The sequence below is a fragment of the Typopeltis vanoorti genome, chromosome 5 (genome assembly GCF_054136105.1).
Source record: "Typopeltis vanoorti isolate ZY-2024b chromosome 5, IOZ_Tvanoo_1.0, whole genome shotgun sequence".
NCBI classification, from domain to species: Eukaryota; Metazoa; Arthropoda; class Arachnida; order Uropygi; family Thelyphonidae; genus Typopeltis; species Typopeltis vanoorti.
In genome coordinates, this window is record NC_143553.1 from 165,588,089 (window position 1) to 165,612,003 (window position 23,915).

General features: G+C 36.9%; 1 protein-coding gene across 1 annotated transcript in view; it reads left to right on the top strand.

Moving 5' to 3' along the window:
• Positions 1–23,915, top strand: part of Nmd3 (60S ribosomal export protein NMD3) — a 185,823-nt gene that overhangs the window by 126,434 nt on the left and 35,474 nt on the right. Inside the window, exon 10 of the mRNA XM_090393542.1 lies at positions 20,205–20,277. Within this exon, the coding sequence (XP_090249668.1) occupies positions 20,205–20,277 (73 nt within the window). The remainder of the gene's footprint in view (positions 1–20,204; positions 20,278–23,915) is intronic.

Below are 23,915 nucleotides of genomic sequence, written 5' to 3' on the forward strand. Positions count from 1 at the left end.
ATTTTGCTACATTTGTATCACTTATGTCATTCATGCTACCATCAATTGTTTCTTTCAGTAGATCACTCATATGATTTTTTGTGACTTTCTTACTGCTCTTTTACAGTATCTCTCTTTGATATCAGGCAAGCACTCATTTTTCTCATTGCATTCTTGCTACCATCACTTTCAGTCACAATATGTTATCACCTATGAACTCTGCATTCAAATTGCACTTCACACACCCTCCTTCCATCTGCCTTAAAAACCCATAATTTATTGATATAATCTAATGAATACATATAGCACACCTCATATTTCACAAAACAAGTAAAATCAAAATTTAATTCTTGTACTGATAAAGCCACTGCCATCTTGCTTTCAATGCCAGTTAGTATACCTCATTCTAAGTTTAACAATTTTATAAACAAACTAAAACAAGTCCATACTACAAATACTACAAGCATACAACTTCTACTGCAACTGTTACACAAATATCCACAATTAATTAGTCCAAAAAAATTAGCTGAACTGGGAGCCTTCTTTCCCAAACCTACCAACGAGCCACCACCTGGTGAAAGAATTCATAAAAGTAAAGTTTCTGTCGAGCCAGAGTTGAACCAGCGACATATGGATGGCCATTACATACACCTATAATCTCCTTTTTTTGCTTGATTCATTATTCAGGCAAGATGGATCAAGAAAAGGACATAGTTATTATACTCATTCCTAAACTTAAAAATATACTTGAATGGAAGTGGATTTGAAGTAGTGATATGGGAAAAATTTCAGAATAGGAATGTGAACATTGAGGCTTATTTTTGCCTATGGCCCAAGGGTCCATAGGGAAGTAAAAAAAAGCATTATTGATTTACATTGTTATTGATGGAGATATCTTCACACTAAACCAGGATATGAGTCTGCCGAAGATTTAAAATAAGTGACCACTGCTTTATGTTGAGCAAGATAAAAATGAATATCACATTAGTACAGATTATTACTTTCAAAGTTCTGAGACGAATCAAATTGAACTATTCTGAGATATGAACTGTGAAGTCTGATATACAAAATTGAGAATTTTAATATTGATCCTACACATGAGAAGTTACAAAACCTATAGCACATTGGTGCCATGCATAGGTAAGAGTTAAGGGAAAAGAACCCAGTGATATTTTTCTTATAGCTGGGGATTTTAGTTGTTAGAGAACACTCTGTGAAGAAAGTTGTTCCTGAAAATAGTGGCAAATGGCATGAAAGAAGAAGAGAAGTAGGTTTAATAGGTTTGCATTAAGACTAAAAAGATGTTTGGCAGCTGCTGCTCATGTTTTAATAGGCTTAGTGGAATGCACAGGAATGATGGATTCTAGTACATTGGAGTAGTATTCTTTCTTTTAAGGTTACACAGTGGTTGGCATTCATAGTGAATTTATGGAGATGCAACACACATGTTAGAATAATTATTTTACTTAACATTGGGAAAGTAACATTCAATGTTTCAACCTATGCATTGAGGTCATCGTCAGGAAAAATGCATATGTATAAGATACAAACTACATGACACTGCACTATATAAAAGTAAGATGAATCTAAATGCTTGTTAATCATTTAACCTAGCCTGAACTCTTCTTGGAAAATAAAATAAAAATAAATCAATCAAATCTTCTTCTTCTTCTTCTTCTGCAGCTTTTCCCACTTAAGTAGGGTCGGGGTTTGTAGTGAGTCTCCTCTGCAACCTCCTGTCTTGGGCTGTAGCCACATCCAAGTTCTTCGTCCTCAAGTCTTCCTCCACCATCTCCCTCCATCTCTTCTTTGGCCACCTGCACATCCTCCTCTCCTGCACATTCATCTGCATGATCTTTCTTCCCTCATACTCTTCCTCCCTCCTCATCACATCACCAAACCATCTCAACCTTGCCTCCTGTATCTTTGCTCCTAAGGTCATAACTTTCACCGTTCCCCTTACATAGTCATTTCTCAGACGATCCTTTCTGGTCACACCACACATCCACCTAAGCATTCTCATCTTCGCTACCTTCATCCTGCTGATGTTATTTTTCCTGAAGGCCACAGTTTCCATAGCATACATCATAGCTGGTCTCACTACTGTCCTGTAGATTTTGCCTTTTTAGATTGATCGTCACCCTCTTATCTCATAGCACTCCAGCCATCTCTCTCTCCAGTTCCTCCATCCTGCTTGTATCCTGCATCCCACTTCCGTCTCAGCCTCACCATCCTCTTTCATTGTTGAACCTAAGTATCTAAAGTCACTGACCTTCCTGATGACATTTCCTTCCAGCTCCAGATCTGTCTCCTGGCTGCCATCCACTTTGCAACATATAATCTGTCTTACTTCTGCTCAGTCTCTTACCTCTCTCTTCCAGTACCTTCCTCCAACTTTCCAGTTTAGCTGCCACTTCTTCTCTTCATTTTGCACACAGCACGATATCATCTACATGCAACATAGTCCAAGGCGCATCTTCTCTCACTTTCTCTGTCACCACCTCCATCACAATATTAAACAGGAATGGATGCTGACCCTTGATGCAAGCCATCTGTCACTGGAAAACTTTCTGTATCTCCCAGGCAGGTCCGAACTCTTGTCTTCACATTTCTGTACATCTCCTGCACCAGCCTGACATATTTCTCCGGTACCTTCTTCTCCTCCCTCAGACACCTCCAGACTTCTTGCCTTGGCACTCTATCATACGCCACTTTCTCCAGATCAATAAATACCAGATGTAGCTCCCGTTGCTTCTCTTGAAACTTTTCCATCATATGCCATAACCCAAAGATAGCATCTGCCGTTGATTGACCAGCACGAAGCCAAATTGCTCCTTTGCAATCTCCACCTCCTTCCTCAGTCTTCCATCAAGAACCCTCTCTAGGATTTTCATTGTGTGAGACATCAACTTTATTCTTCTGTAATTCTTAGTCTCGTGCATCCCCTTTACTCTTGTAAGTGGGGACAAGAGTACTTTCCCTCCATTACTCGGGTATATTTTCCTGTTGACAAACTTTTATTAACAGGTCCCACAGCAGTCAATTCCCTCTTTACCCAGTACCTTCCATACCTCCACCGGGATCCTGTCAGGGCCCACCAATTTTCCATTCTTCATCCTCTTTGTGGCCTCCTTCACTTCCACTCTACTAATGTTCTGCACCATTCTCTCATAAGGCTCCCCATCTTATCTATGAGTCCTTGCATTTTCTTCATTCAAAAGCCCTTCAAATTATATTTTCCATCTGTTTCTTATATCCACATCCCTCCTTAATACCCTTCCTCCAGAGTCTTTAATCTGCCTCACATGTACAATGTCCTTTGATGCCTTATTTCTGCATTTTGCCAATCGATAAATCTTTCTCCGTCCTTCCTTTGTTTCTAATTGATCCTAAATCAAATAAAATAAAAATAAAAACGTAATTTTTTTTTTAAAATAAAAATAACATATAAGCAGAACTGCATTAAACATTTCTAGAGTCCTCTCATATTAAGATTTTCTTCTATTTGTGCTTGTTCTTGTTGCTATATGGATTGCATATGGGTTCTCTGCATTCCTGGAATGATTAGTCCATTTTTGTTCAGGTTTGGATAATGTTTCAGCATTTCATAAGCTTTTCGAATTTTCTTTCAAACCAGGTTTTGGTGTAGTGTAGGGACTTGGTGCCTTTCCAGTCAATTCTGTGGCATGTTTGGAGTTCATGGTCTGATAGGCCCATTTTACCATAGTAGAGGTATTTAATGTGTTGTTTGTGTTGAAGTTGTTGAAGAGCTAAGTAAATTTCTTAATTTTGTTGTGGGTGTGAAGGTAGTCTTAATGTTGTATTTCAGTAGTATTCTGTTTTTCCTAATGTTGCTAATGTAGGGTATGGGTATGGCATTCTTGTAATCTTTCTTGTTTTTAGTGGCATTTTTATGGAGGGTCTTGTGAACAGTTTTGTTATCGTAGCTATTTTTTACAAACGTGTTTGGTTAATGATTTCAAATTCATGATTCAGAGCTTGTTCATTGGGACAAATTGTTAGGACTCTGTGTTTGAGAGTTCTGATGACTCCTAGTTTTTGTATTGGATGGTGGCATGAATTTTTATGTATGTATTGGCCTGTGTTTGTGTGTGAGAGAGTTTGCTGTAGACTGAAGGAGAGACAGCCTGAGGGAGTAGTATTCATCGAAGTACCCAGAAAAGACACTTTGTTTCAGCCTTATGGCATGGTGGTTGGAGTGAGTCAGTTGCATATGTTTTTAAGTGGGAGATGAATTTGGTCACACTGATCTCACTGCCTAACTTATTACAGGCCTGAATTAGCTTGAAAAAGTTCCATTTTTGGTCTCTAGAAAGGTTCCAGATTATGTAAAAAAAAAATGGGGGGACCCCCTTTAGTCTAGTCATGTATTACATGTTTACTGCCTTTTTATGGGTTGTAATCATGAATTAAAATATCATTTCCTTCCTCTGGAGCATCAGGAATAAGTGGGCAGGTTTTGGGATTTAGATATTTTAATTGTGGAGGATACAATTTGTGTAGTATGTTTATGCTATGAGAAACAAAAAGTAAGGGGAGATTAATTTATATCCTTTATATATGAAGAAAGACAGGACTAGGTTTTGATTTGAAAGTGATTAGTTTATCCTCACACCCATCAAGAAATGGCATGATGATTTTAGGCCCTGGGTGTAGATCGTGAAATTTGGATGTTTGTACTACAAAGCTAGCAAATAGCAGAAATGATGTGTACTATTATCAGCAACAAATGCTCTTGGAACCGATAGGGTTCCAAAAGCACTTCTGTTTTTCTCCAGGGAGGGGAAAAGTCATCAGATCTAGAGTGTTAATGCTGTGATTGACCAGACTATCCAGACTGATGCTGTTAGGGGGCCACTTTGTGGTTTGAAAACTGGATACGCTCTGGATGGGTGATATATTCAAGAGTATTTTCTCCAACTGTCTGTTTCCCTTCTCTTTTTCTCTTCAATTTTTGTAACATTAAACATGAAATTAAGTCGAAATAGGTATAGTGTCTCTGCAGTTCAACTAAAAAATAAACCTCTGAAATTCCAGAAATTCATCATCATCATCATCAAATTCCTGCCATGTACCCTCAAGGGGTGTACAGGATATGATAGTACTACATGAAAAAATTACATCATCATTAACTTCCTATCTACGATTTTCCTCCAAATCAGTCTGTTACTTTTCAAGACTCCCACATTATCAGATCTTATATTTCTATCGTCTAAGGCACTTTGTACCGTATCAATCCACCTATATCTTGGTCTTCCTCTGGGTCGTTTTCCTGCCAACCTGGCAGAGAACACATGTTTTGCTAATCTTTTCTCTCCCATTCTATTTAAGTGACCATACCACCTGAGATTAGCTCTGCTAACACATTCCTGGATGCTCACAATGTCAAGATCTTTCCTAATATCCTCATTTTTGATATGATATTGCCATTGATGCCATCTGTTCACGTCTCTAATCTTTCTCAGGACTCTTATATCTGCAGTCTCTAGTCTTTGATCAAGTGTTTTACTTCTGACCCAGCTCTCAGATCCATAAGTTAAAACTGGTTTGAACACTGCCTTGTATACAGCTAATTTAGTGTTCCAGCTAATTTCTCTCTTATTCCATATGAATTTATTCAGTTGACTTCCCACCATACCAGCTTTGCTGATTCTGTTGTCTATTTCTATATTTAATTTACCATCTTCAGTAAAAATCGTGCCTAAGTAGCTGAAATGTTTTACTTGTTCCACAGGTTCTCCATTCACAACACAGTTGACATTTTCAATTATTCTGCCTATTTTCATTGTCTTTGTCTTTTTATTGCTGACCTTCATACCATATCTATTACAACAGCTATTCAATTTAGTCAGAGAATCTTGCAGACTTGTAGCGGATTTATTTAGTAGTATAACATCATCCACATAAAGCAAAGAGCTGACATTAACATCTCCAATTTTGCTATCAGGTTTAATACCACTTTCCTTCATAATGTGATCCATATAGATAATGAATAACAGAGGGGATAATGTACATCCTTGTCTCACACCAGATTTAACATTAAACCATCTTCCTGTACTTCCTTCAATTCCAACTGCTGACTTACAACTCAAATAAAGACTAAATATTGCTTGATATAATGCCCCATTGACACCATATAACTGCAGCGTATTCAATAGCTTCTCTCTCTCTTGGCACCTTGTCATATGCCTTTTCCAAATCGACAAAACTTAAATACAGATCTTTGTTATATTCCCATGCTTTCTCGACTATTTGTCGTAAAGTGAAGATCTGATTCTGACAGCCTCTATTTGGCCTGAATCCAACTTGTTCTTCACCCAGCTTTTCTTCCACAATTCTTCTCAACCATTTCTCAAGTATACTTACATAGATCTTGCCAGGAACACTCTCAGTAGGGAAATACCTCTGTAATTCTCGCATTCAGTTTTATTTCCCTTTTTATATATGGGTACTATGAGAACTCTACTCCAATCATCAGGAATTCGTCCCTCTGTCCAGGCTTTCTGAACTATGCAGTGCAGCCACTGTAAGACTTTTATACCACCATACTTCAGCATTTCTGGTCGAATATCATCTACTCCTGCTGCCTTTCCACATTTCAAGCCTTTGATGGCTTTTTCTACTTCAAGTATGGATATGTATTCCTGACTGCATGCCTGGTCAGTGTTTTTTACCACTGTGCTGTCATCACTGCTTGTTTCATTTAGCAGTTTTTCAAAGTAATTACTCCATACTTCAAGGATATCTTGAAGATATGGAGTAATTTTGATATCTATTTTCTATATTCTTGCCAAAGTCTTCCCATGACTTTTGTTTAGCTAGTTTTACACACTGTTTAGCTTTCTTACATTTGTCTCTGTATTCTGTAAGAGTAAAAGCTGACTTATTTGCCAGGAACTTTTGATATGCGTTCTTCTTTTCTTTCACTGCCTCTTTAACTTCCTGTGTCCACCAGGGAGTTCTGATTTTTTTTTATCCTTGCACACAACCTCACCACATGGCTCTCTGGCAGAATCAATCAATATTTTCTTCAGAGTTTGCCACTGAATCTCCAAGGTTTGATTCCTGTTCTCAAACTCTTTCATTTTCTTTTCAATAATCTTTCTGTATTTTAGTCTACAGTTCACATCTGAGAGCTGCTCAACTTTTATTCGCTTTAAAACTTTCTTACATGTTATTCTTTTCAATATGAAATTCAATTTTATCCTGCTCAAAACTAAATAGTGATCACTTCCAATTTCAAATCCTCTGTACACTCTGGTGTCCTGCACCAGGGAGAAAACATCACTATCAACAATAACATAGTCATTGAGACTTTTCTTATTCCTAGCCTGTTCTCTCCATGTGAATTTGTGCACATTTTTATGTTGGAACATGGTGTTAGTAATAACCAGTCCATGTCCTGAGCAGAAATCCAACAGATATTTGCCATTATTATTAGCTTTGCTCTTTTCTCCAAATTTTCCCAAAATATTTTTGTATGTCTCACAATCATTTCCTACTCTGCTATTTAGATCCCCAACAAGGACCAACTTTTCCTTTTTCATTGTGTCAGTTGTTTTTTTCTAAAGCGTCAAAAAATTTCTCCACTTCTACCTTAGTAGAACCTTCTGTGGGACCATAGGCACAAATAAGTCTCATTGTCCAGTTCCCCATTCTCATATTTGCCCACATTACTCTACTTGAGACTGACTGCCATTCAAGAAGATTAGCCTCGTATTTTGTGTTGAATACTATGGCTACTCCTTCTTTTCCTTGATTGTCATTGCCTGAATATAACATTTTGTATTTATTGCTCAGAAAGATCTCACCAGTTTTTGTCTTTTTTGTTTCAGTCACCCCTATTATGTTGATCTGGTACTTATCTAATTCCTCAGCTAGCTCCATTTCTTTGCCATTCAGGCTTCTTATGTTGGTAGTACCAATCTTTAACTCTGGTGATGTTGAGTTGGGGTTTGTTTTCAGATTTGTTCCAGTAGCTGACTTTTCGCTGTTCGCCCTGGTTCCCTGGCGAAAACAACGGGGGCCTTGTTTAACCGGGCGACGCCCCAGCCGGCATGAAATTTTGTCATGTTGTACCATCATTTTTTATTTTGGTTTAACCAATAAGAATACAATTTGGTCGGCTAAATCCCAAATTGCCAGCCCATCCTCGTTCGTTCAGTATCAAAGTAGATACCCAACAGGGTGCACCACGAGAAGGTGAGGATTGGACATTAGGTCAGAAGCCCTGGTCGGTTCTCTGCATTCCTTTAAAGGCTATGTGGAGGTCTCCTCTCAGTTATACAGCTTTGACCCTTAAGCATCCCATTCCAGAAATTTAAACTCAAAAATCATACAAATATTTCATATTCGCTTTACCAACATCTGTAACATCAAAAGTAACTTAAATTATGTGAATTATCATCTTCAGTAAATCCATCCCTGATCTGTTTCTGGCTGAACCTCAAATTTCCAATAAATCAACCATAGCTGAAGTGTCCAAATTACATCCTGTATGACTCCTTCTGCCATAATGGAAGTATTTGGGATTTTATTCTGATATCCCTTGCCAAAAGGTGCTTAACCTAGAATCTGAGGCTTAAAATTCTTTGCCACATTTTATTTCATCGGCTGCCTCTACTCTTCTCCCAATTCTGAAAATCATCGACCTTTCTGATTTCCAATCTTCAAAGCTTAATTTTACACAGTCAAAATTTCCAAACAGTGAAGTCATCCTTCTAATTAGCTCTTTTTCGAATTTCACTGACCAGACTTAAAAGAGATCATTCATCTTCCTACCTGAATTCCTTAAATCATCTTCACTCATCTAACACTCTAGATCTTTTCTTAACTAGTACTTCCAGATACTCTGTTCAAGTGACTGCTCCTCTTGGCAGTTCGGACATTCCACCTGTTTCATCTCTGGTGGAACGTCCTTTCTTTAGCCATTCACAACCTTGCATGCCCTGGTATTACAGTGCCAAGTTGGAAGACTTGTGTGACTTTTATTCCTCTTTTCTATGGTCAGACTACTGTTTTTATTTTTCAGATCCAGATATCTGTTATGATGTTGTTGCAGAAATAATCTGTATTGTAGTGGAAACTTTCACTCCCCACTCTGTTCAAGTTCCCTAACCCATATTTTAAGCACGGTTCTCCAAAAAGTGTGCCAGAGTAATCCAAGAAAAGCAAACAGCATTTTACAAGTGACTTGAAACCAAAACACCAGCTTTATTCTCAGCCTACACAGCTTGAAACTGTATAGGCTGTGACACTTTCAGACTATCATTGAAGGGAAAAGTCTAAATTCAGCAAGGATAAATGTAGTAAACTCACTGCTTGTGCCACCAGCAGTCACACCTTCTGGTCTCTCACCAAAGCTGTGAGACAATGTTTGTCCATCTATGCTTTCCTCTCTATCTCATCCTAATGGTAGCATTGTAATATCACCTAAAGACAAGGCTGATGGGCTGTCTTTGTTCTTCTTGTCCAAATTCTACATAGATGACCATGGTAAATTACCTCCTTACTTGCCTAGAACATTTAATCTCTTGTCTCCTGTAACCTTCTGCCAGAAAGACATAAAAAAAAAAAAATCTTGACTAACTTGGATACTACAGAGGTAGCTGGTCCTGATGGAATTCCACCCATTGTGCTCAAAAGATGTGCTCCTGAACTAAAACCTGTTCCCTGTCCTCTATTTCATAAACTGTACTCGGTTGGCATCTACCCTTCTGCATGGAAGAAAGCGCATATACAACCAGTTCTCCCCCCCCCCCACACACACACACAAAAAAGGTGATAAATGTTTACCATCAAACTATCGACCTATTGCTCTCACATTAGTTTTATCTAAAATAATGGAGGTTATCAACAGTCGACTTCAACACCTTGAGAACTGCAATCTAATTAGTGATCACCAGTATGAATTTTGCCACTCTAAATCCACAGATCTTCTGGCCTACATCACTCATATTTGGACCCATTCCATGGAAAGGTTTGGAGAAACCTGTTGCATTGCTTTTGATAAAGTCTGGCATCAAGACCATATCATGATGTTCTCTCCTCAGACTTTCCTGTCAATGCTGGTGTCCTTCAGGTCTTTGTCATTTCATCCACCCTCTTCCTGATTTACATAAACGAACTACTGTCATTGACTGCAAACCGTATTCATAGTTTTGCTGATAACACACTTCACTCATCGTACTCATATGACAATCTTTGCGGTGATCAAACATCTCAAGCTTCAAGATCATCTATAATTACTCCCCTGAACACTGATCTCCACAATATCCTTGATTGGTGTGAAAGAAACCTAGTCAACTGCAATGTTTCCAAAACACAGTTTTGCATTTTCCATCAAAGAGACCTCAGATCTTCTCTACTTACTTTTGATAAAATTCAGCTCGACAGTCAAGACCAAATCTCTCTTCTCAGACTGATTTTCACTTCAAACCTTACCTGGCTCAATCATATCACTTCTATAGCATCATCAGCTTCCAAAAAACTTGGCATTCTTTTCTAGTTAAGAGGGTACTTCTCTGCTGAATAGTTACATACTCAGTATAAATCCCAAATCTAACTAATGTGTATGGGGTAGTGCACCTAAGACCTCTAAAAAATTCTTGATGCTGTTCAGGGCAGTCTGGTTGATAAAGGACACCTCTCTTATGGGCTCTCTTCAGCCACTTTCCCATAGATCAGTTTCTGCATTGTCTCTTTTTCCATGGCCACTGTTCAGCAAAACTTGCATCCATTTTTGCCTCCCACTTCAGCCAGATCTATAGGAACTTGTGCTACAGCTGCTTAGCATCTTTTTATAGTCAAACTGCCTACTTGCCAAACCTACTACTCCAGTCATCTTTTATTCTTCCACCTCGATTCTGTGGAACAGTCTCTTTCATGAAGCATTGCCAAAGGACCACGATCTTCAACAGTTAAAGAAGAATATCAACAGATTACTTTATTTCTCCTGATTCTGCCCTCACATGGCATATGTTTGGTATGGACTCATCTCAGAATGTTGATTTTCTTCATTCTAACTGGGAGAAATAGAGATCACTTTTCTTAGAGATTTTAATGTTTATTATTCAAACTGTCTTCCCTTCTTGAACTTTGCAGATCAAACTGGAAGTAATTGCCTTGGTTGAACTATTCTTTCTGATCTTCCGACCATTCATTTGATTGAACACATTTTCTGCATGTACTAAACTTGAAATAGCTGCTAGCAAATTATCGACATATCCAAAAATGCTTTTGAAAACATTAAAAAGCAGGGAAATTGCATTGTAACCAAATGGCAGTCATGCTTTCTGGCCTTTTGTGAAAACTGTTGGCTTTTTTTTTATGTATTGATTCCATACAAGAGAGAGGTCAAGGGATCTATAGGCACATCAGTTTTGTGTGTGTGGGGAGTGCAGATGAGGACTGAGATAGTTTTTGAAGAGTTGCAGGTTGTAGCCTAATTGCATGACATCCAGATGGCATGCATGTATATTTGGTGTGGGTAACATGTGGCCTCCTTTGATATTAGGCTCTAACTTCCTGGAGGTCTCTCAATAATAAAAATAATAATAATAATTCTTTTAGTCTTATTTTTGATAATGCCCAAATCTCTGAAAAAAATTGCTTCCCCAATCCCCCCCCCCCCTGGAACAGCTCTGATATCCAGTGTTTCTTTTTATAAACATATTTCAAATATTTCCCAGGATCCAAAAAAAATTAGGTTTTCTCCCAAAGGAGTTGTTTCTTTATCTCTGTACAGCTGCTAACTCTATGAATCACAGATCTAATTCTCACATTTTGGATGGTACTCTGAATTCCCTAAAAATATTCGACTGAGTACAGAAGAAAGAAATTAGGATTCATTAATGAGCCATCTCTCACTCAACTGTCTTTCAATAAGATATCCATGGTTTCTGCTGCTTGCATTTTCTACAGATATTTCGTATTGAACAGTTCAACCCCAAACTCGCAGGTTTTTTTCTTCTCATTCCTTCTGTTGCTATCATTGTAACAACTATCCCTTTGTTTTATTTCTTGAAAGCTGCAATCTGGGTCTTCAAACTCATTATTAATAAGTTTCTTCTTTCTTCTAAACTTTCTTTTCATCCATGGTGCCAGTGTACTTAGATTGAATAACCTCTCCTATATGAGATTGCCATTAAAAAAAGAAAGTGAAAACTTGAGGGCATACACTAGAAATTCCATAATTGTGTATGTAGAACATATTAATTTAGTTCTTTCATTGGATACAGTGTCATCTTGTAATACGTTTTTTTTTGTTTCCTGTATGGGTTAGTTATAATCTCATATCTTTATTTAGAGATCTCAGTAAAATTGATGATGATCTTGTTGAAGAGTGAGAAAGTGAAAATTGTCAGTATTTTACCTTGATATGATAAAAATGAAGTAAGAAGAAGGACTATGATGGCAAATGATTCGATGCATAGGCTATGTAGAAGGAATGAATGAGAGTTTTTGGATGTGTGGAGTGAGCTTGAGGGAAGATTGGATTTGTATAAGAGGAATGGCCTACACTTGAATGAATTTGGTATCAGGAGTCTAGAAAAACTATTGACTGGTATGAGGCCTAACACAGACACTCAGGGAAACTAAATTATAAATGGAGGAATGATGAGAATGTGAGTGTAAGAGCAACAATGTTATACAACTGTGTTAATGACTGGAATGGGCTTTGTCATGGAAATGTTGATGAGGAGAGAACTATTTCAACTTTTTTCATCTAGTTCAGACGCATCAAATATGTGCAAAGATATCTATATGTATAAGGCATTAGAGAAGAAGAGAGATCTGCAATTTGTCCAACTGTGTCATGCTGACTGCAGACAGACAAAAGTATACAAAAGAACATTCAGGTAGATTATTATGTCTGTACACAAATGCTAGGAGTATCAGAAACAAAGTGGTAGAGTTTGTTGCATTAGTCAGTATGTTGGGACCTCAGATTGCAGGCATTAGTGAGACCTGGCTATCAGAATTAGGCATACTAACTGGTATCTAGTGTAAAGAGTACACTATTTTTAGGAAGGATAGAGAAGATAGGAGAGGAGGGGGCATGTGGCTAATGATATCAGATGACTTGAATCCAGTTAGAGTTGAGGCCTATGATTGTAGTACTACTACTACTAACAATATTTCATGTGGCAGTGAGTTTGAAGCCATCTGATGTGAGGCAGAATCTAACGAGATCAATTACATAGTGGGATGTTGTTACAGACCTGGTTAATCGGTTGCTAGTGATGAAGAAATACATTACCAAATAGACAAGATGAGTACAAAAAGAGTAATCATAATGGGAGACTTTAATTATACAAATATTGATTGGGTAGCAGTAGAATCTCATGAGAAGAATGAAAATGCATTTATTGAGCTGTTGTGGGACAACTTCCTCAAGGAGCATGTGACAGAAGAAACTTCAGATCAAAAAGTGTTAGATTTGATTATAGTGTCAGAGGGCTTTTTCAGTTAAAGACGTAACTATTCTGCCTCCAGTTGGTAACAGTGATCATGCGGTACTCATTTGGGAAGTGACTAAGTTTATGAATGTTCCATTCAGAAAAGGTTAAATGCTGAACTACAAAGCAGGAAATTATGACCAACTGAAGAGTATACCGAGTTCAGTGGAATGGGATCAGTTGTTGGATGGGAAGAATATCAGCAGTGCATGGGAAGCATTTAAACAATACTTAAATGATGCGATATTAGAATGCATCCAGAGAGTTCGAAGAATAAATAGGGTAGGAGTCAAATTGATCATCATCATCATCATCATCATCAAATTCCTGCCATGTACCCTCAAGGGGTGTACAGGATATGACAGTACTACATGAAAAAATTACATCATTACTAACTTCCTATCTACAATTTTCCTCCAAATCAGTCTGTTACTTGTCAAGACTCCAACATTATCAGATCTTATATTTCTATCATCTAAGGCACTTTGTACCGTATCAATCCACCTATATCTTGGTCTTCCTCTGGGTCGTTTTCCTGCCAACCTGGCAGAGAACACTTGTTTTGCTAATCTTTCCTCTCCCATTCTATTTAAGTGACCATACCATCTGAGATTAGCTCTGCTAATGCATTCCTGGATGCTGACAATGTCAAGTTCTTTCCTAATATCCTCATTTTTAACATGATATTGCCATTGATGCCATCTGTTCACGCCTCTAATCTTTCTCAGGACTCTCATATCTGCGGTCTCTAGTCTTTGGTCAAGTGTTTTACTTCTGACCCAGCTCTCAGATCCATAAGTTAAAATTGGTTTGAACACAGTCTTGTATACAGCTAATTTAGTGTTCCGACTAATTTCTCTCTTATTCCATATGAATTTATTCAATTGACTTCCCACGATACCAGCTTTGCTGATTCTGTTGTCTATTTCTATATTTAGTTTACCATCTTCAGTAAAAATTGTGCCTAAGTAGCTGAAATGTTTTACTTGTTCCACAGGTTCTCCATTCACAACACAGTTGACATTTTCAATGATTCTGCCTATTTTCATTGTCTTTGTCTTTTTATTGCTGACCTTCATACCATATCTATTACAACAGCTATTCAATTTAGTCAGAGAATCTTGCAGACTTGTAGCGGATTTATTTAGAAGTATAACATCATCCGCATAAAGCAAAGAGCTGACATTAACATCTCCAATTTTGATATCAGGTTTAATACCACATTCCTTCATAATGTGATCCATATAGATAATGAATAACAGAGGGGATAATGTACATCCTTGTCTCACACCAGATTTAACATTAAACCATCTTCCTGAACTTCCTTCAATTCTAACTGCTGACTCACAACTCAAATAAAGACTAAGTATTGCTTGATATAATGCCCCATTGACACCATATAACTGCAGCGTATTGAATAGCTTCTCTCTTGGCACCTTGTCATATGCCTTTTCCAAATCGACAAAACTTAAATACAGATCTTTGTTATATTCCCATGCTTTCTCGACTATTTGTCGTAAAGTGAAGATCTGATCTTGACAGCCTCTATTTGGCCTGAATCCAGCTTGTTCTTCACCAAGCTTTTCTTCCACAATTCTTCTCAACCGTTTCTCAAGTATACTTGCATAGATCTTGCCGGGAACACTCAGTAGGGAAATACCTCTGTAATTCTCACATTCAGTCTTATTTCCCTTTTTATATATGGGTACTATGAGAGCTTTACTCCAATCATCGGGAATTCGTCCCTCTGTCCAGGCTTTCTGAACTATGCAGTGCAGCCACTGTAAGACTCTTATACCACCATACTTCAGCATTTCTGGTCGAATATCATCTACTCCTGCTGCCTTTCCACATTTCAAGCCTTTGATGGCTTTTTCTACTTCAAGTATGGATATGTATTCCTGACTGCATGCCTGGTCAGTGTTTTTTACCACTGTGCTGTCATCACTGCTTGTTTCATTTAGCAGTTTTTCAAAGTAATTACTCCATACTTCAAGGATATCTTTTTCTCCTGTTTTCATTTCACCTTTATCATCTCTAATTCCTTTTACAGCACACTTTCCTCCATTCCTAAGCTTCTTCAACAACCTCCAGAATATTTTGCCACCTTCTTGATATTTATTTTCTATATTCTTGCCAAAGTCCTCCCATGACTTTTGTTTAGCCAGTTTTACACACTGTTTAGCTTTCTTACATTTGTCTCTGTATTCTGTCAGAGTAAAAGCTGACTTATTTGCCAGTAACTTTTGATATGCTTTCTTCTTTTCCTTCACTGCCTCTTTAACTTCCTGTGTCCACCAGGGAGTTCTGATTTTTTTATCCTTGCACACAACCTCACCACATGCCTCTCTGGCAGAATCAATCAATGTTTCCTTCAGAGTTTGCCACTGAATCTCCAAGGTTTGATTCCTGTTCTCAAACTCTTTCATTTTCTTTTCAATAATATTTCTGTATTTTAGTCTACAGTTCACATCTGAGAGCTGCTCAACTTTTATTCGCTTTAAAACTTTCTTACATGTTATTCTTTTCAATATGAAATTCAATTTTATCCTGCTCAAGACTAAATAGTGATCACTTCCAATTTCAAATCCTCTGTACACTCTGGTGTCCTGCACCAGGGAGAAAACATCACTATCAACAATAACATAGTCAATGAGACTTTTCTTATTCCTAGTCTCTTCTCTCCATGTGAATTTGTGCACATTTTTATGTTGGAACATGGTGTTAGTAATAACCAGTCCATGTCCTGAGCAGAAATCCAACAGATATTTGCCATTATTATTAGCTTTGCTCTTTTCTCCAAATTTTCCCAAAATATTTTTGTATGTCTCACAGTCATTTCCTACTCTACTATTTAGATCCCCAACAAGGACCAACTTTTCCTTTTTCATTGTGTCAGTTGCTTTTTCTAAAGCCTCAAAAAATTCCTCTACTTCTACCTTAGTAGAACCTTCTGTGGGACCATAGGCACAAATAAGTCTCATTGTCCAGTTCCCCATTCTCATATTTGCCCACATTACTCTACTTGAGACTGACTGCCATTCAAGAAGATTAGCCTCGTATTTTGTGTTGAATACAATGGCTACTCCTTCTTTTCCTTGATTGTCATTGCCTGAATATAACATTTTGTATTTATTGCTCAGAAAGACCTCACCAGTTTTGGTCTTTTTTGTTTCAGTCACCCCTATTATGTCGATCTGGTACTTATCTAATTCCTCAGCTAGCTCCATTTCTTTGCCATTCAGGCTTCTTACGTTGATAGTACCGATCTTTAACTCTGGTGATGTTGAGTTGGGGTTTGTTTTCATATTTGTTCCAGTAGCTGACTTTTCGCTGTTCGCCCTGGTTCCCTGGCGAAAACAACGGGGGCCTTGTTTAACCGGGCGACGCCCCAGCCGGCATGAAATTTTGTCATGTTGTACCATCATTTTTTATTTTGATTTAACCAATAAGAATACAATTTGGTCGGCTAAATCCCAAATTGCCAGCCCATCCTCGTTCGTTCAGTATCAAAGTAGATACCCAACAGGGTGCACCACGAGAAGGTGAGGATTGGACATTAGGTCAGAAGCCCTGGTCGGTTCTCCGCATTCCTTTAAAGGCTATGTGGAGGTCTCCTCTCAGTTATACAGCTTTGACCCTTAAGCACCCCAGTGTGTAATCATATTAAGCAAGAGATTTGTAAAAAACATATGATGTGGAAGGAATACCATGTGCATAAAGATGATGTCTGTTATGAAAATTATAAGCAAGCATGCTAGAATAGTCACAACTGTTGTACAGAAAACAAAGTCTGGGTATGAAAAGAAACTGGCTCTGTATGCTAAAGACAATCCACAAGAATTCTATTCATATGTTGCAAGTAAAAAAAAAAAAAAAAAAAAAAAAAAAAGAACGAATATGAAAGAATAACTCTTCTAAATGCAGATGGTGTTGAGAGTAACAGATTCAGAAGAGGTTGTTCAATACACAACATTGAGCTCATTGCTACCTCTTCACTGGATGAAGAAACTCAGGTGTATGCAGACGAGGTATTAGAGCTGTTGCGCAAACTGAATAAGGATTCAGAAACAAAGACATTAATGTTAACTAGACAAGGGGAATGGATACACCATGATACTTTGGGATTTTGCTAAAGTTTTTGACAAAATACAATATGGAAGACTGTTGAATAAATTGGAGAATATGGGTTTGGATTATAAAATATTAGTGTGGATATGTAAAATGCGATGTAGCTTGGAATTTTATGAGCACTTTACATCGACTTTTACGGAGGTCACATCTCAAAAGTTTGTATTATGAAAACAACATTTGTAAAAAGAACATATTTAATCCTATGATAAATTTTACCTGGCCAAAACATAGTAAACAAAGAATGGGTAAAGTTTGCAAGAAACAAAAGAAAATGCTATGTCATCCTACCTATATGTTATTGTTTAATAAGTGCTTCAAAAACCTTTGTTTACGTGCTCTGTGTATGCCCACTGTCAAGGTCATTCTTAAAAGGGACGGTGCAATTCACAAGTAGTTCCGGTGTCCGTCTAATTGGATTTGTGTAGTATACCAAGAGAAGAAAGGACGGGGCGGTTCAAACAGAAGATCAAAGAATCGCGCCATATTCTTCAGGGGGTCTCAACACTTCACGCAAGGCCCTGGAGACAGTGAAATAAAAAGGCATTGAGATCGACAGAAAGAGGCAGAAATATCGGCTGTCATAAACAGGACACGACTATACGCTAGGGTATGCCAAATGTCGGGGAGAAAGGGAAGCCGATCCACCTGAGGCTATTTTGATCCTGAATATGGTTGTGGAAGATTACTGGAAGCTAATAATCGAGGAGCAGATTTCATCACCCGGAGGAGAATGCATTGCCTTCTGAGCGAGACTGCATAAGTTCCGCAAGCTGGATCCCTCAGCCGAAGCCCAACAGTACCAGAGATCAGCACTCTGAAGCCCTGCCAAAAATCCTTGATGAAGCACAGGTGAAGCAAGACACTGCAAAAAGAAAATCTAAGACCAGAGACAGAAGAAGGGTCTAGGACTCTAGTGAAAAATCCTTGATAAAGTGCACGACCCAGAAGACAGAGCATATGTGAGTGTATTCCTATTTTTTCCTGTGTTTCTTTTATGTAATATAGGAAAAATGGTTTAGATGGACTGTTAAGAGATAAGGTACTAAAATATAAGCAGTGTTGTTAATTGGAATATAATTTGTGAGATAACTTGGCATAGTTAGCTAACCTCTTTGTGAGTAAATTAGAGTTTCAATAATTTGATTTAATAAGCAGAGGAGTAATTATATTGCATAGTTATTTAGTATTGAAAATGGAAATTTTGTTTCTTTATGCTAAAAGTCTAATGGATAGGTAGAGAGAGTAACCTCCCTATCGTTTAATTAATGTACTTTGGTATTAATGTAAATAAAATGTGTTTTATTTATGTCAATAGAGTGCCACCTGATCTTTTAATTTACAATGCACTGTTCCTAAATAAACTCAGACCTGTGAGTGGGAAACAACTAATGTATTAAAAGTGTAGTTTAAGTACTTGAGAACCACGACTGTGTATGTAAACTTTATTGAAGGAATTTATGCTAGTGAGAGAGAGAGAGAGAGAGAGATCTACCGGACGTATTACTGAGTCTTATGCCGATATAGAAATACTGGTAGCGCAGTCTTAACAAATAAATTTTTCAGTATTCATAGGCATACGACTAGTAAATGTGAAAGGTGGATAAACATAGTACGCAATAGTAAGATAGAATAAGAAAGGAATATAAAAGGAAAACTTATTATAATATAATAAAGATATTACAAAGGCGCAGCCAGCCTCATTATTACAATAACGGCAACAAGCATCATTATTACAATAGCAGCAAATAATAGACTCTGTTTACAGATAAGAGGATGGCCGACTGACAGATATCAAATAGTGGTATATGGGAGATGTGATACTGCAAAATTTAAGGTAACCAGTAGTGTACCAGTGGCCCAAGGACTGACAGATACAACTCAAAAGATAATTACATTACTGAAACAAACTTTGGCATGTGTAAAGATAAAGAGGTCATTTTGCCTCTTTACAAGAGCAAAATGACCTTGATAAGACCTCATTTGGACTAGTGTGCAGGTTTGGTCTGCTAGTTTCTATTGTGATGTTGATACAGTGGAGAGAGTGCAAAGGAGCTTATTAAAAATGATATCAGGATTGTGAAATATACTGATTATGAAGACAGATTGAGAATTTGTAGACTGCAGACACGAGCAAACATTAGATAGAGGGGTGATATAATTGAGACTTACAAACTTCTGAAAGAGTCATACAGGATTTCAGTTGATGGAATTTTCCATTTTATGGAAGGTGGGGAAAGGACATCCTTCGAAGCTGAGAATGAATGCAACTAAGAAGGGAGTGAAGGCTAGATTTTTCTCTCATAGGGTGGTGCATGATTGGAATGGATTGCCATTGGATGTTTGAGTGCAAGCAGTGTGAATGAATTCAAGAATAAGTATGATAGCTGGTGCATGTGGTATGTGGCTTCCCTTGATGAGTCCTTGACTCCCTGGAGGTCTCTCGTAATAATAATAATAATCTTATACTTCTTAGATTTAAAAAATTTAAGAAGTAAATAAAACAATTCACATCACAATGTGACATAAAATTTTTTATCCTTTGTTTTCTTGTTTATGTAATAAAATTGATGTTAAAATATACTAATTAATTAAAATTTCATAATTTTATAGGTTTGACATTGCAAATGCCAACCTCAATAACTTGCATTTGGAACAAATGAGGAAGGATAGAATACCAGATGTGGTGAGTTATGTTTTCAAATATAACCTTTCCTTTCAATCAGAATATATCTCTCTATATTTAATACACTAGTTCTCCTTGTCAGCTAAATCAAATGTATTATATACTTCAGTGATGTTAGGTCAGCAAGAACAAAATAGTTGACATCTCTAGCTTGGTGTGGAAGAACTTTTTTTTACTAGTACTTAGTGGTAAGAAGGTTTCAGAAATTTTGTCTGAGAGCAACTAATGCTGTCACAAATATTCATATGAAATGGGGCAGCAAATGGAATAGGCAATATTTTAGTGTGTGTGTGTGCACATCCTGAATGATAGTTTGAAAAATGATTAGTTTTATTATATTATACAGATCAGGAATATAGCAGTCTTCTAATTATATTGGTTAATAAACCTCAGTTATCCATTTCAGATTAGCTATTAACAACATTGTGTTAGAGATGTGATGCTGTTAATAGTTTATCATCATATCTTTTTTATGCCTTGATTATGTAAGAAATGTTTCCAGTGTTTACTTTTTGAACTTTTCTTTCTCCCCTTTCATCCTCTATTCCTGTTTTTTGAACAGCTCTCCTTACTTTGTTCTTTAACTGTTCAAGAAACACAACCAGCAGTATTCCTTTTTTTTTTCTTACTCTTGTCTGCACAAACCAGTATGGTATAGGTTTTTGCAACCTTTTGTGTGTAAGTATGATATGAAAAAAGAAAATAACTAATACCTGCAAGTTAAATTGCATTACATTAATTGCAGGTAATTCTATTCTCATACAGTAGATGCACGGTATATTATACTTGCTAAAAAATTATATTCTTGTTTTAATTCTTAACTTAAGCATAAGCATGAAGTAACTTATATATGGAGGCTGTTGACTTCACGTCAGTTGTCTTACTACTCAGATCAGATTCAACCTTTATTTTGAGGTACTATTAAAGTGTGGGGTGCCGTTCTCCAAAAACTGAGTAATCTACCAGATCACTATTAAGCTCATCACCCCCTGCTCAGCAGTGGCTTTACTCAATGACAGGTAAGAACCTACCACGAAACAGAGCCACTCGACTTTCAGAAAGCAAGCCTAAAGATGAACAGTATTAAAATGCCATCATCGGAATCCAGATGCAGGAAGATATCAAGGTTAAATCAGTGCAGAAGTCATATTTTTCATTTACAAGTAGAAAGAAAGATGTAACATCTTATTAAGATGTTACACCTTTTTTTTATGATAGTTATGGAAAGTTTTTCTTCTTGGTTACAACATATATTATACTTGACAATAAATAATCAACAGCTTTCTTTAGTCCACTGCTAGACAAATGCTTCTTCCATTTTAACCACTCTTGTGCATCTACCCACCATAAATGTCCATAACATCTTATCTTATTGTTCCATCCTACTACTGGTCTACCTGCTACCTAGTTTCCGATAAGCAGTTCTTGGTGTCTGTTTTGTTGTTCTCTTTGTCCATCTGTTGTCAGACATTCTCATAACATCCTCATCCTGCCCAGCTATAATTTGTTGCCTTTTATTACTAAGGCAATGTCCATTACATTTGTTTGCTTTCTTATCCAAGTATTATTTTTTTTTTAACTGGTTATTCCCAAAATGGCTCTTTCCATGTTTCTCTGTTGTTTTCAGTTTCTCTAGGTGTTTTTTAGTCATAAGTCATACTCCAAGTTTCACTAAGAGATGTCTTTTTCGGGAGTACACACTGGTTGTAGATCTTTCTTTTTAGGCAGCTTGGTAAATTGCCTTTCTTTCCATCCTGCTGTTATTCCAACTGAAATTTCATTATTAAGTTTACGGTTGTTTGTAATGGTTTGTCCTAGATATTTGTATGAATTCACTATTTCAGTCTCTCTTTGATTTATTTCAGTTTGTTTTCGTTCTGAAGTATTTCCACTATACATTATTTTTGATTATCCATATTTATTTGTAGGTCTATATCCAGCCTTACTTCATTTAATTCAATAATGATGCTTTCTAGTTCTTTTGATGATGCTATTAGAATGATATTAGTGAATTGTAAATTGTTTAAGTATTCTCCATCAATATTCGGTCCTCTCTTTTCTCCCAGTTCAGTTTTCTTGTAACATATTCAAGGATTGCAGCAAATAATTTTGGGGAGATAGCCTCCCTGTCTGACTGCTCATTTTATTTCTATTTCTCTTTTCCATTTAAATTCTTCTCTCATATATATATATAAAAAAAAAAATCTTCTTTCTTCTTCTTTTCAGCCATTTTCTGTCTACTGCTGGATGAAGGCCTCCTCCAGTTCTTTCCACCTTTCTCTGTTCTTGGCAATGGTTGACCAATTTTTCCCAACAAATTTTGACAGTTCATCACTCCACCTTCTTTTAGGTTGTCCTCGGTCTCGTTTCCCTTCTTTTGGAATCCAGTTCGTTAGAATAGTGGTCCATCGCTCATCTTCTCTCCTGGATAGATGTCTGGCTCATTTCCATTTTAGTTGCTTATGGTGAAGAATGATGCCAGTGATGTGAGTCTGGCTTCTTATCTAGGTGTTTTACTTGTTATCTTTTAATGTGATGCCTAGCATCAACCTCTCCATTTTTCTTTGAGTTGTTGTTAGTTTATTTGCCAGTACTTTTGTTAGCGACCAAGTTTTACAACCATATGTGATGACTGGAAGTATACACTGGTTAAGTGTCTTCCTTTTTAAACAGAGTGGGAAATCATTGTTTTGAAAAATGCTTTTCAATTTTCTGAATGCACCCCAGGCAAGTTGAACTCTCCTATTTATTTCCTTTTGGAGTCCACAGTTTAGATCAATGAGATGACCTAAGTATATATATGAAGACTATTTCCAAGAAATTTTTTCTATTATGTTTTTTGGTGTTACAAAATGATTAAACATGATTTTAGTTTTTTCTCTGTTTATTTTTAGACCGACTTTTCTGCTTTCATTATTATATTAATGTCTTCTGGAGTGTTTGCAAAAATTATGATATCATCTGCATATCTTAGGTGTTAAGTTTCTGTTATTAATTTTTAAACCAAGGTTTTCCAGTTTATATTATTAAATATTTCTTGAAGGACTGCTGCAAAGATTTTGGATGATAGTCTTCTTGCCGGACACCTTTTTCAGTTGATATTTTATTGCTACTTGTGTGAAGTTAGATTATTGCTGTTGCAGTGTGGTATATTTCCTGTAGGAGGTCCATATATTCTCCAGGAACTCCCTGATTCAGGAGTGCTTTGATTATTGCATTAGTTTTGATGGAATCGAATGCTTTTTCTTAATCAATAAAGGTTAAACAGAGAGGCAATTGGTTTTCTTCTGCTTTTTCTATTATTTGTTTTACTGTATGAATATTGATTAATTGTGTTAAAGACTTTACGGAATCCTGGTTGATTTGAGTCTAGAAGAGGGATTAACCTGTTTGTTATTACTTTTCTGAGAATTTTGTACAAATTGGAACGAATACTAATTGGTCTGTAGTTCTTTACTTCTTCTTTGTCCCCTTTTTTAAATAACAGTATCAGAGTAGCATTTTTCCAATTTTTTGTCTATCCCTCTTCTAGGCATAGATTTAGTAAGTTTGTGACATCGCGAATGATATTGTTTCCTCCCCATTTAATTAATTCTGTGTGAATTAGGTCTTCACCAGGAATTTTCCATTTGTTTTAA